The sequence below is a fragment of the Pantherophis guttatus genome, chromosome 8 (assembly GCF_059756535.1).
Source record: "Pantherophis guttatus breed Tessera chromosome 8, ASM5975653v1, whole genome shotgun sequence".
NCBI lineage: Eukaryota > Metazoa > Chordata > Lepidosauria > Squamata > Colubridae > Pantherophis > Pantherophis guttatus.
In genome coordinates, this window is record NC_142070.1 from 3664173 (window position 1) to 3676983 (window position 12811).

The 12811-nt window shown below is 45.1% G+C and overlaps 1 protein-coding gene across 5 annotated transcripts in view; it reads left to right on the top strand.

Moving 5' to 3' along the window:
- Window positions 1-12811, top strand: part of SLC4A11 (solute carrier family 4 member 11) — a 122976-nt gene that overhangs the window by 70196 nt on the left and 39969 nt on the right. For all 5 annotated transcript variants that reach the window (XM_060687196.2, XM_060687197.2, XM_087874810.1 and 2 more), the window contains 2 exons: window positions 896-1127; window positions 2653-2734. In XM_060687196.2, the coding sequence (XP_060543179.1) occupies window positions 896-1127; window positions 2653-2734 (314 nt within the window). The remainder of the gene's footprint in view (window positions 1-895; window positions 1128-2652; window positions 2735-12811) is intronic.

Consider the following 12811-nt stretch of genomic DNA (forward strand, 5'->3'; position numbering starts at 1 on the left):
ATAAGCTGACTTTGTATAAAATATACAAAAGGATGAAGGCTATTGCTTAACGCATTGTAAGCCACCCTGAGTCTCCGGAGAAGGGCGGCATATAAATTAAAGCAAAAAAAAAAAATGTGTGTTTGTTTTTAATATTTGATTTTAATTTATTCATGTTTTAATGCCAGATACAATTTTATGTCCGTAAGCCGCCCAGAGAGTTACCTTACAGTAAGACTGGTGGCCAATATATTTTATAAAATAAATAATATATAAATAAATTGCCACTCGATGATGAAATGAGCAGAACATGAATTTAATATCTTTATCTTTATTTGATTTATATACCGCCCTACTCCCGAAGGACTCAGGGCGGTGAACAGCCAAACGATAAAATACATAAATACAAAATTTAAAAAAACGAATAAAACCGAATTAAACAATTTGGCCCAGACAGATTTAAAACACCCCAATCATTTAAAAAACAGATTAAAATTTTTCATATTAAAAAAGAAAAAGGGAAAAGATTAGGCCAGGCCCGCCTGGTGGAATAAAAAGTTCTTGAGAGCGCGGCGGAAGGTGCGCAGGTCCGGGATCCTCCGTATCTCCGGGGGGAGCTCATTCCAATAGTAGGTGCCCCCACAGAGAAGGCTCTCCCCCTGGGGGCCGCCAGTCGACACTGTTTGGCCGACGGCACCCGGAGGAGCCCCTCTCCATGAGAGCGTACCGGTCGGTGGGAGGCTATTGGTGGTAGTAGGCGGTTCCGTAGGTAACCAAGTCCTAAGCCATAAATAAATAGAGGAGTCACTGTGTTTGCACTCACCCCAGCCGGCGAAGAAAATGTGTTTTTCCGGAGTTATGGCTCATACCAAAGACAAATGTTGTTTTCTGTTTTTTTTTTTTTTCTTCCTTGCAGTACCTAAAATTAAAGAATTTTGAAGAGGAGGTCAGAGCCCACCGTGATCTGGACGGCTTCCTGGCCAGAGCGAGCATCATTCTGGACGAGACGGCCACTTCTCTAGATGATGTTTTGCGGGAGATGTTAAAACACTTTGCCGAAGACTCGGACAACACCGAGCCAAGCTGCAACTTCGACAAAATTATGAGCACTTTATTCACCGATTCGGGGACGCCCAGAGAGGGAAATGGTACAGTTGCTTCTCGTCTGTCTAGGCTGGGAAAAATTGGGTGAAGGGTTTTTTTTTTTTTTTCCGGTAGGACGTTCTGGGTGCCCCCTTCCCAGTGGTGAAATGTAAAATTTGTTATTACCGGTTCTGTGGGTGTGGCTTGGTGGCGATGGGGGTAATGTGACTGGGTGGGCGTGGCCAACTTTTTTTTTTTTTTTTTACTTTTAAAACCATTTTTTCTACAACCTCTTTGGCTGAAGAGGTTGTAAAAAAAATGCTTTTAAAAGCCTCTGACGATCCCAGCTGAGCCGCACGATCATCAGAGGCTTTTTTTTTTACTTTTAAAAGCATTTTTTTCGGTCGAGGAGGTTGTAGAAAAATAGTTTTAAAAGCCTCTTGACGATCCCAGCTGAGTCGCCTGATTATCAGAGGCTTTTTTTTTCTTTTTAAAACATTTTTTCTACAACCTCTTCGGCAGAAAAAAATGCTTTTAATGATCCCAGCTAAGCCGTGCAATCATCAGAGGCTTTTTTTTTTACTTTTAAAAGCATTTTTTTGGCCAAAGAGGTTGCAGAAAAAATACTTTTAAAAATAATAAAAAAAGCCTTTGATGATTGCGCAGTTCAGCTGGGCATGGGGGGGGGGCAGCAGGGATTTTTTGCTACCGGTTCTCCGAACCACCCACCGCCATCGCTACCGGATCGGGCGATCCGGTCCGAACCGGGAGCATTTCACCCCTGCCCCTTCCCAATCCATGGTAGACTCATTCTCCATCTGTAATGTTGGAAAATGCCTACAGCTTGATCCCAGGAGTCCTCTGCTCCTTAATTTACATACAATAGTCCTTGACTTACAACAGTTCATTTAGTGACCTTTCAAAGCAGAGGCGGGTTTCACATCCTGTTACCACCGGTTCGCCCAGCACCGGAAATTTGAACAAAACACAGCAATTTGCTCGCACGCCATCAGCACATGGGCGCAGTGTCAAAAACACAGTAAGATAGGACGGGATTGCGCCCGGGCGGGTCAGCTGAATTCCCACTGTGGTTCAAAGTTACAACGGCACTGAAAAAAGGGCCTTGAGGAAGTTTTTCAAAGTTACAACCTTTGCAGCATCCCCATGAACATGCAATCCAAATTCAGCTCGTCATAAATGTGAGTCAGTTGTCAAGTGTCCGAATGTAAAATCACGTGACCGGGGGAGTGGGGAATGCCACAACGGTCATAAGTGTGATTTTGTTTTCACGCTTTTTCAGTGAATATTCAGAAATAGCTTTTTCAGGCTATTTTCAGTACCGTTGTAACTTCGAACGGTCACTATTAACTTACGAGCTACAGTGATTCACTTAACAGCTGTGGCAAGAAAGGTCGTAAAACAGGGCGAGTTCACTTAACAAGTGTTTCGCTTAGCAACAGAAACGTTGTAACTCGAGGATTAGCTGTGGACGTTAGCTTTCTGGCAAACGTGGGGCGAACTCAAATAGATATGTAAAAATAAATCAAATTGTGATTTCTTTCTCTCTCTTTTTTTTTGTCTTTTGGATAGTTCACCTTTTGTCGGACACAATTCAGGGTGTGACGGCCACAGTCACCGGGATCCAGTATCAGCAGTCGTGGCTCTGTATCATGTGAGTCCAAAAATTTATCCGGAAGAATCACCGGAACATTTTGGTGCAAGCAGAATTGAGGCGGTCCATTACAAATCTATTTCTACGGCAGAAATAGAACTTGTCTCTGGTTTACGGCGTGGAGGAGGAGGAGGATGGTAGTGTCCTTGGGGCTCTCTGAGCTTGGTCGTTGTTTTCTTGCAGACGTTTCATTACCTAACTAGCTAATATCATCAGTGCCAGAAGGGAGTGGGGTTTGCAGAGAGGAAGAGGAGGAGGAGGAAGAGGATTGTGGGGTCCTTGGGGCTCTCTGAGCTTGGTGGTTTTCTTGCAGACGTTTCATTACCAGACTAGGTCACGTCATCAGTGCTAGAACGGAGTGAGGTTTGCTCCCTGATTGTATACAGTAGCTTGCCTTGCCAGTGTTTGTAAGATTGCATTTTTTTTTCCTTGGTGGTTCCTTGATTTGCTTTCAGACATTTCATTACCCAACTAGGTAACAACATCAGTGTTAGGAGGAAGTGGGGTCTGGCCTCTTTTTATACGCCTTGTCAGTGTTGGTGGTTCCTTGTTGTTTACTCTTTCCTTGTTAGTTTGAGTTGGTCGTTTCTTCTTTCCTGTACTGTTTTCTGCTTGATTATTTGTCTGGTGTTCATCCCTGCTTATCTGGTTGTTGATTGCTGGAGAGGATGTGGGTTTTTTTTTTTAATTTTCTTCTTAGCTTTTATTGTCTCTTTTGAAAGGGGTGTTAAAGTGATTGGTTCTTCTAAGGAACCGGTTCTTCCAAGTCCTTGGAAAATCGGTATTTTCAAAAACTTGGAAAACTACTCTGGGTTACCGCTTCGGACTCCCAAAAGTTGTGGACAGTGGTGGAATGTTGCTGGTTTAACAACCGGTTTTTTTACTACCAGTTTTGTGGGCGTGGCTTGGTGGGCGTGGCAGGGGAAGGATACTGCAAAATGTCCATTCCCTCCCCACTCCTGGGGCCAGCCGGAGGTGGTATTTGCCGGTTCTCCGAACTACTCAAAATTTCCGCTACCGGTTCTCCAGAACCTGCTGGATTGATTGATTGATTGATTGATTGATTGATTGATTGATTTATTTATTTATTTATTTATTTATTTATTTATTTATTTATTTATTTATTTATTTATTTATTTATTAATTATTTAAATTTCTATGCCGCCCTTCTCCTTTCGGACTCAGGGCGGTGAACAGCCAAAAATAAAACATTTGTACACAAAAGTTAAAATAGTTTTAAAATAATTAAATAAAGTTTGGCCCACAATTTAAAACATTTCAATTAAAACCAATATCAATTTTAAAACCAATATCAAATTAGGCCAGCCCGGCTAACTGAAAGAAATAGGTTTTAAGGGCCCGACGAAAAGTCCGGAGGTCTGGGATCACTCGTATCTCTGGGGGTAGGTCGTTCCAGAGGGCAGGTGCCACCACAGAGAAGGCTCTCCCAGCCGACATTGTCTGGCCGACGGCACCCTGAGGAGGCCCTCTCTGTGAGAGCGAACTGGCCGGTGGGAGGCAACTGGTGGCAGAAGGCGGTCCCGTAAGTACCCCGGCCCTAAGCCATGGAGCGCTTTAAAGGTGATCACCAACATCTTGAAGCGCACCCGGAAGTCCACCGGAAGCCAATGCAGCTCGCGCAGGAGAGGAGTCACATGGGAGCGCCTCGTCGCCCCCATAATCCCTCGCACGGCCACATTCTGCACCAGTTGGAGCCTCCGGGTGCACCCCAAAGGGAGCCCCATGTAGAGAGTGTTACAATAGTCCAGACGAGAAGTGACGAGTGCTTGAGTGACCGTGCGTAAGGAGACCCGATCTAGAAAGGGGCGCAACTGGCGTATCAGGCGAACCTGATAGATTTTACCCCGATGCGTGCCCAAAGCACTTGCATTTAGAAGCTCAGCTACTTACCTTCCAAGTCAGCAACGGTAAGTAGAACATCGAGGGGGACGGAAATCAACTGTGCCACGCGATTGAGATGAGCTACAAAGCAGGAAATAAAGGACAGGATAGAGCAGAGCCAACTGATCGTCGGTGCTACCAGTTTGCCCGAACCGGTCTAGACCTGCTAAATACCACCTCTCCAGTGCTCCAACACTGGAAGTTTTTAAGAAGAGATTGGACAGTCATTTCTCTGGAATGGTAGAGGGCTTCTTGCCTGAGTAGGAGGTTGGACTAGAAGACCTCCAAGGTCCCTTCCAACTCTGTCGTTCTGTTACTTCACTGTGCTGAATTCGATGGCCAAGAATCCACACAGATGCTGGTGTTAATACAGTTCGTTTAGTGACCGTTCGAAGTTACGGCGGCTCTGGAAAAAAGGGACTTAGGACCGTTTTTCATCCTTACGACCGTTGCAGCATCCCCAGGGTCACGTGGTCAAAATTCAGACATTTGGCGACTGACTCATATTTATGACAGTTATAATATCCTGGGGTCACGTGATCCCCTTTTGTGACCGTCTTATGAGCGAAGTCAATGCGGGAGCCAGAATCACTTAACAACCGTTTTTATTAACTTACGAACTGCAGTGATTCACTTAACAACGGTGCTGTTAATTTACGAACTGCAGTGATTCACTTAACAACAGCGCTATTAACTTACGAGCTGCAGTGATTCACTTAACAGCTGTGGCAAGAAAGGTCGTAAAAGAGGGCGAGTTCACTTAACAAGTGTTTCGCTTAGCAACAGAAACGTTGGGCTCAATTACAGTCGTAAGTGGAAGACGACCTCTATTCCAAAAAAAACCCCAACCCATTTTGTGTCTTTAGTCCATCACCTCCTCTTAATTTGGTGTGGGAAGTGAAAAGGGAGACAAAAGTACAGATTGAAGTAACATTTCTTAATTTATCTGGTTTTCTTTGTTCGATTTTTCCGCTGAGAAGCTTCCCTTTCAGCTTTAACGGTTGAGTTCTTTTAAAGCCGAATTATTCTTTAATGCAAAATGAAGGAATACAATGCCAGCGGCACCTGTTAAAACAGAATAAAACAATGGACAAATTTTAAGTCCTTTGGAAGTTGGTGAATTTTTAAAGCTTTTACACATATGTACTCTACTCTCCTTTCTTGGTACCGTGGGAGAGAAAATAATGAAGGAATAAATTTCCTTCCTTTCGAAATGCAAAAGACCAGAGATTTGAATATAATTTATGACCACTGTAATCCTTGACTTACAACTACAATTGGGGCCAGAAGTTTGTTTGCCAAGAAAGATGATCATTAAGTATATTTGCGCCTGATTTTATGACCTTTTTTGCCAGGGTTGTTAAGCAAATCACTGCATTTGTTTAATAAATCATGCCGTCCTTAAGCGAATCCTGGCTTACCCTGTTGACGCCGCCTGCGAAAGTCACAAATGACCCCAAAAATTGCAATTGTCATAACTCCATCAAGCTAAGCATCCAAAATTTGATCACATGACTGCAGGAATGCTGCAATGGTCATAAGTGCGAGGACCGGTTGCAAGTCACGCTGTCATAACTTCAGGCGGTTGCTAAGTGAATGGTTTTAAGTCGAGGTCTATCTGTGCAGTAGGCTTCAACTTACGACCGCAACTGAGCCCCAGATTTATGTCGCTAAAGGAAAGATTTAAGTGAGCTTTGCCCCATTTTACAACCTTTCTTGCCACAGTTGTTAAGTGAATCACTGCACTTAAGAATCCATGACCTCAATGCCTTCCGTCATTCCCTTAAAACCCATCTTTTCCAGCAAGCCGGGTTGGCTTAAGAAGAAATTTTTAAATTCTTTTAATCAGTCTGTGATTTCTTAACTTTCGGGCCAAAATTTATATATATTTTTAAATGTTTTTTAATATTTGTATTCTATGTTTTTTATCTTGGCTGTACCCCGCTCTGAGTCCTCAGGGAGAAGGGTGGTATATAAATTGGAAATTAAAAAAAATTAAAAAAAAACTTGTCAAGCTAGTCACACGGTTGTTAAGTGAACCTGGCTTCCCCATTGAATTTGCTTATCGGAAGGTCACAAAAGGGGATCACGTGACCCCACAACCGTCATAAGTACATGCCAGTCGCCGAGCGTCTGAATTTTGACCACGGGGAATGCTCCAGTTGGTCGTAAATGTGAAAAATGGTCGTAAATCTCTTTTTTTGCATGTCGTTGTAACTTCCAACTGTCACTCGACGAATGATTTTAAATCAAGGACTACCTTGTTACTCACATACTGCATTCACGAAGACAATTTCTGAAGCTTTTAACAAATCCTTATGAAGTAGAATTTCTTGGTAGGAAAAAGGACCTTTTGTTCGAAATTAAAGGTAAAGGTTCCCCTCGCACACATGTGCTAGTCGTTCCCGACTCTAGGGGGCGGTGCTCATCTCCGTTTCAAAGCCGAAGCGCCAGCGCTGTCCGAAGACGTCTCCGTGGTCATGTGGCCGGCATGACTCAACACCAAAGGCGCACGGAACGCTCTTATCTTCCCACCAAAGGGGGTCCCTATTTTTCTACTTGCAGTTTTTACCTGCTTTCGAACTGCTAGGTTGGGAGAAGCTGGGACAAGTCACGGGAGCTCACCCCGTTACGCGGCACTGGGGATTCGAACCGCTGAACTGCCGACCTTTCGATCGACAAGCTCAGCGTCTTAGCCACTGAGCCACACACTTTTGAGTTGCAAACAGTTTTGGATTCAAAATGCCTTATTTTGAAGCACTCAGGTACGGTGGGTTCCCCCCCCCCGCCATGTTCCAGTTTGAAGGTTTCAATTATGTGGAGATAATTTTGAGCTGGAAAAGACAATTTTAGCTGTTTACGGCTGTGGGCTGGGCGCGCGAAAAGCCCTTTCTTTAACAAGTCCCGAAGGAAGTGTTGGGAAAAAATTTCTGAGGGAAAGTTGGAGGCATTATAACTGACATATTTGCAAGTTACCTACAGCCAGGAACGCTCACTGCCAAAAATTTAAAAAAAAATTAAACTTAACTTAAATCAAAATGTCTTAGAGCCGAGATGTCCAACCTTAGCAACTATAAAATTTGCGGACTTCAGCTCCCAGAATTCCCCAGCCGGCTATGTCAGTGGGGGAAGCCAGATTGGCTTAATGGCCACATGATCCACTTAACAACTGCAGTAATCTGCTTAACAGCCATGGCGAGAAAGGTCATAAAATGAAGCAAACTCACTGTACAGATTTGGGGTTCCATTGCAGTTATGGATTACCTGTATATTCTGCCACACTTTGTTTACAAAAAAGATATTTTTTTAAAAAAATGACTGAAGTCATTTAACAGCTGTCTAGCTTACCAACGGAAATGTTGGGCTCCGTTATGGTCGTAAGACGAGGACCAGCTGTATAATTCACATTCCCGCCACAATTCTTAAGGAGTTAATCTGACTCTTGCTTTGTCTCTTAGCAAAATGCCGATCTCTGAGAATTTAAGAAAAGAACCAACAATGCAAATTTAAATGATTCCTCCAAGATCATGTTCTAAAGCAGGGGTCTCCAATCTTGGCAACTTGTGGACTTCGACTCCCAGAATTCCTCAGCCACTTCTTGCCACTTCGATGATAGGAAAGATGCTTTTTTTTTCATTGTGCAGATGTTCTCTTTAATTAAATGCAGGCAACTCGTTTGCCATAAGGATTGGGGTAATTCATTTACTGAGTAAGGCAGGAGCTGAGTAATGTTTCCTTGGAGTTTTTGGGAAGGGCTCCGGAAGCAACAATACTTGGTAGGTATTCTTACCAAGGCTTCCCCAGTGGCACGAAGCAGAGTCCTCATCCTGATAAACCCTTTGTCAAGTTTCCGAAAGATGCCCTAATTAATTCATGAGCCATGATCCAAACTTCAAAGGAAATATATTCATTTATTAGGAGCACCATTCCGGCAATACTCGGTTGCAGTTAGGACTGATCCTACGTAGATTTACGTTCCCCTATGACCCTGTCTCTCCCCTCCTCTCTGGCCATGTCATAAATCACATTCTCCAATTAACCCCTTTGGCTGGCTGTGAAACCTAACACCCTCCTTCTGATTGCGGTCAGGAAGAATGTATGGAATTCACTTCAGTTCTCCCTCCCTCCTGCTCATGGCAACTTGAAACCCCTTTTATTTCATTGACAGTGAATTCCTCTCCAGCAAAGTCTTTCAAGATAGTTCACAATTACCGACCTTTACCAAGCTTGGAGAGCGGCCAGGCCGAGATCTTTCAGACGCCGCGATACTTGGCAAGAATGCAGGAATGAACTAATTGCCTCCTGCAGATTCCCTCCCCTTTTGCTCCCCTTCTATGTGAATCTGCAGATAAAAGATGTTTCATCAGGAGGAAGAAAAGCAGAATAACCGGAGGTGGTATCCAACCGGTTCGGACTGGTTCGGGCGAACCGGTAGTGGGGACCTGCGGGTGAGCATGCCTACGCTCCTGGTGTTGTGACCTAGGCTTACTGAGTCATTACACTACACAATTAGTCCCAAAAAAACCTATTTTATTGTAACAGCTGAGAATTACGTTCATTCCCAGCTGAGTCCCAATTAGTTGCAAAACAAGTCCTTCGGAAGAAGTCCTTCGGGATAATCACCAACCTTTATCTTCTTTGACACCCTGCCAAAGGCCTTATTTGGCAAAGCCCCACAAAGTTCAGAAACAAACAAGAGATGCCGACTGGAAACAGAGTTAGCAATGTTGCTTTCCTGCAAAAACCCCAAGTTTCTCTTTTAAGCCTTATGGGAGGGGCCAATTAACTCTTGGCCTTACTCCCGAGTCGTCCCTTTTGCTTTAGCTGCTCTTGCCTTCTGGCAGCTCTGCGCATGCGTGCACTAGGAACAGGCTCCTCCTGTTCCTCTACCTCTCTGCTGTCCAACTTTGGGGGCTCTGGAGTCCGCGCATCACTCCCAGATGGCCCTGGCCCCATCTCTGCCTCCGATGCAGCGCCCTCGTCTGGGCCCTCCCCAGACTCCAGGACTGGCCCATGGTCCTCCCCAGCCTCCTCACTGTCTGACTCCGCTGCCAGCTCCGCAAGCTGCTGGTGGACCACAACACGGCGGAATCCCATCCTATATCGCTGTGTTTTTGACGCCATATGCAAGTGCGTATGGCGCACATGTGTGAATTGCTGTGTCGTTTGACATTGCACTCTTGTGGACAGCGTGCATAAGCAAATTGCTGTGTTTTGTGACACCACACACATGCGTGGACAGCGTGCGTGCACATTTCTGGTGCTGGGCAAACCGGTTGCCACAGTATGTCAAGCCCATCTCTGAGAATAACAATGTTGGAAGGGACCTTGGAGGTCTTCTAGTCCAACCCCCTGCTCGAGCAGTGACTGAGGGAGAATGCATTACCTTGGGAACCAGAGACGGAGCCCTCTGAGTCACTTTTCCAAACCGCTATGGCGGAAATTGGTCACCATGGTACAAAAAAAAGATCTTGAGACTCTAGGAAGGATGAGGAGAAGAGAGCAACTGTTGTGGCTCCGTTACCTGAGCCTGTGTCATCGGCAGGAGAGGACTCTGAGAGTGAAGGAGAGGAGTTGGCAAGGCCTTCCTCTCCAGGACCTTCCTCTCTGGCAATGCCTTTGGTGCCCGCTGAAGGGCAAGAGATAGGGCCGGGGCCAAGCACATCCACGCAGCCACAGGTGACAGTAATGAGGGAGATGAGTCTTGGCTGGATCCTCGGCAGCATCGCAGAGATAAACGCGCGCAACAGAAGAAGAGGCGTGCCAGAGATTAAGCTGAGTCACTGGATCACACCCCACAGGATATAAAAGGGGGTGAGGTGGCCATACAGACTCTGTGACGGACAAAACTAACTACTATCGAGTCACACTGCATCTTTGGAAACAACATTCTCTGCCTTGGATTTATTTTACGAACTGGACGATTCTTGAACTGTGTGTATTTTGTTTAGGAGTAAAGTTCTTGGCACGCAGCTACTGGGTTGCTGCTGAGCCTCTTATCGGAAGAATTGGTTGTCTGCCAGTTTATTTAACCCCCGGCTGTCTGTTTGTGTGCGTGTGTGAGACGGGGACAGAACAGCAACCAAGATGATGATGGGGCTGGGAACTAAAACATACGAAGAACGGCTGCAGGAACTGGGCATGGCTAGTCTAGTGAAGAGAAGAACTAGGGAGGACATGATATCAGTCTTCCAATATTTGAGGGGCTGCCCCAAAGAAGAAGGGGTCAACCTATTCTCTGAAGGCAGGGCAAGAACCAACGGATGGAAACTAATAAAGGAGAGAGAAGCAACCTAGAAATAAGAAGAAATTTCCTAACAGTCAGGACAAGTAACCAGCGGAACAGCTTGCCACCAGAAGTTGTGGCTGCTCCATCACTGGAGGCTTTTAAGAAGAGACTGGATAGCCGTTTCTCCAGAATAGCAAAAGCACTTATATACCGCATCACAGTGCTTTACAGCCCTTTTTAAGCAGTTTACAAAGTCAGCATATTGCCCCCAACAATCTGGGTCCTCATTTTACCGACCACAGAAGGACGGAAGGTTGAGTCAACCTTGAGCCGGTGAAGATCGAACCCCTGGCAGTCAGCAGAATTATCCTGCAATGCTGCCTTCTAACCTCTGCACCACCTGGAATGCTATAGGGTCTCCTGCTTGAGAAGGGGTTGGACTAGAAGGCCTCCAGGTGCCTTCCAAAGTCTGTATTAAATCGGCAAATGGCCACTTGGTCATTTGTCTCGGGATGACACGTTTTCCCATCTCCGCAAGAGCCATAAATGCGCCGAGAAGCACTGAATTATTTCTGCAAGTGATTTAAAAGTAATTTTATGCCTCCCGCTTGGACGGGAGGCAACTTCCACATTAACGGGACTGAATTACCGTGCGTAATCCAGGTCATTATCAAACAATGGTTTTAAAAGAGCAGGTTTTTTATTTCCAAGGGGCTGAAAAACGTCATGATTTAATACAAAGCTAAGCTCTTGGGGTGATGTAAGCGATATAGCTGTTTTCCATTATTATTATTTTTGCTTTTCTCTCATGCTGGGAGACCTGCTCTGAAGCAATCAATTCGTAACTCAACTACGGTATGAAATACTACGCAGTAGTACCATAACACCAGTGTGGGCTGCTGCCGGTAGTTGCGACCTACGGGTGCGCCCACGTGCACTCGCATTCCCGGTGATGGGTGAACCAGTGTTCTGCCCCAGCTACAGACCCCAAAGAACGCAGCACACACAAAGTCCGTACAAACCTTAGTTTACTAATTAAGGACTACTCATGAGCTTTCTTAGTAGTTGTTCGAACACAAGTACAGTTTAAATCAGTCTTTTCTGAACAAGGGCTGTTAATTTAAATTCATTAACAGCCGACAAGAATCCAAAGAATCATAACTCCATTCTGAGGCACAGTATTTCAGATAACCGTAAACTTACTGTCGTTGGCAGAATGCTCAGAAGCAATTTGCAGGAAAACTGACAAGAGAAAAACGAGAGTCGAATCAAAACGTTTCTGGAATCAAGACGCGAAGGAATATGAACGAAGTTGTTTCCTGCAAATTGCATCAGTCGTCGTCCTTCCTTAAATAGGCTAGGGGAGTGGCCAATTAGCCCCAAGCCTTACTCTCGAGGAGACCTCTGTCTGAGGAGCCACTCCTGCCTTTTAACAGCTCTGCGCGCTCGTGCATCGAGAAGAGGCTCCTCCTCTTCTTCCTTTTTACTTATGGGAGGTTCTGAAGGCCCTGGCTGAATCTCCGCCTCTGGCACCACATCTTCTCCAGCCTCCTCATTGTCTGACTCGAGCGCCAGCTGCACAGGCTGCTGGCGCATCACCACACCAGCCTCCTCGCTGTCGGAATCAGCTACTAACTGCACAGGCGGCTGACGGGCCACAACAACTAGTTGTTACGGTACGCGACATCCACCTCTGCATAAGACTGGGAATCCCACCTCATTTGTAATTAGTTTTCCTAGGGATTATTAATTCATTTCATTTATTTACTTCTTTATAGAAGTAAGTGTGAAAACGTTCGTAAGTCACGTTTTTCAGTGCTGTTGTAACTTCAAGCGGTCCCAAAACGAATTGTTGTAAATCGAGGACTACCTATATCTTTTTTTAAAAAATGGTCCTGTGTTGAATATTGGGGCTTAGGCCACCTTTTTCCCTAGATTCTGAATTT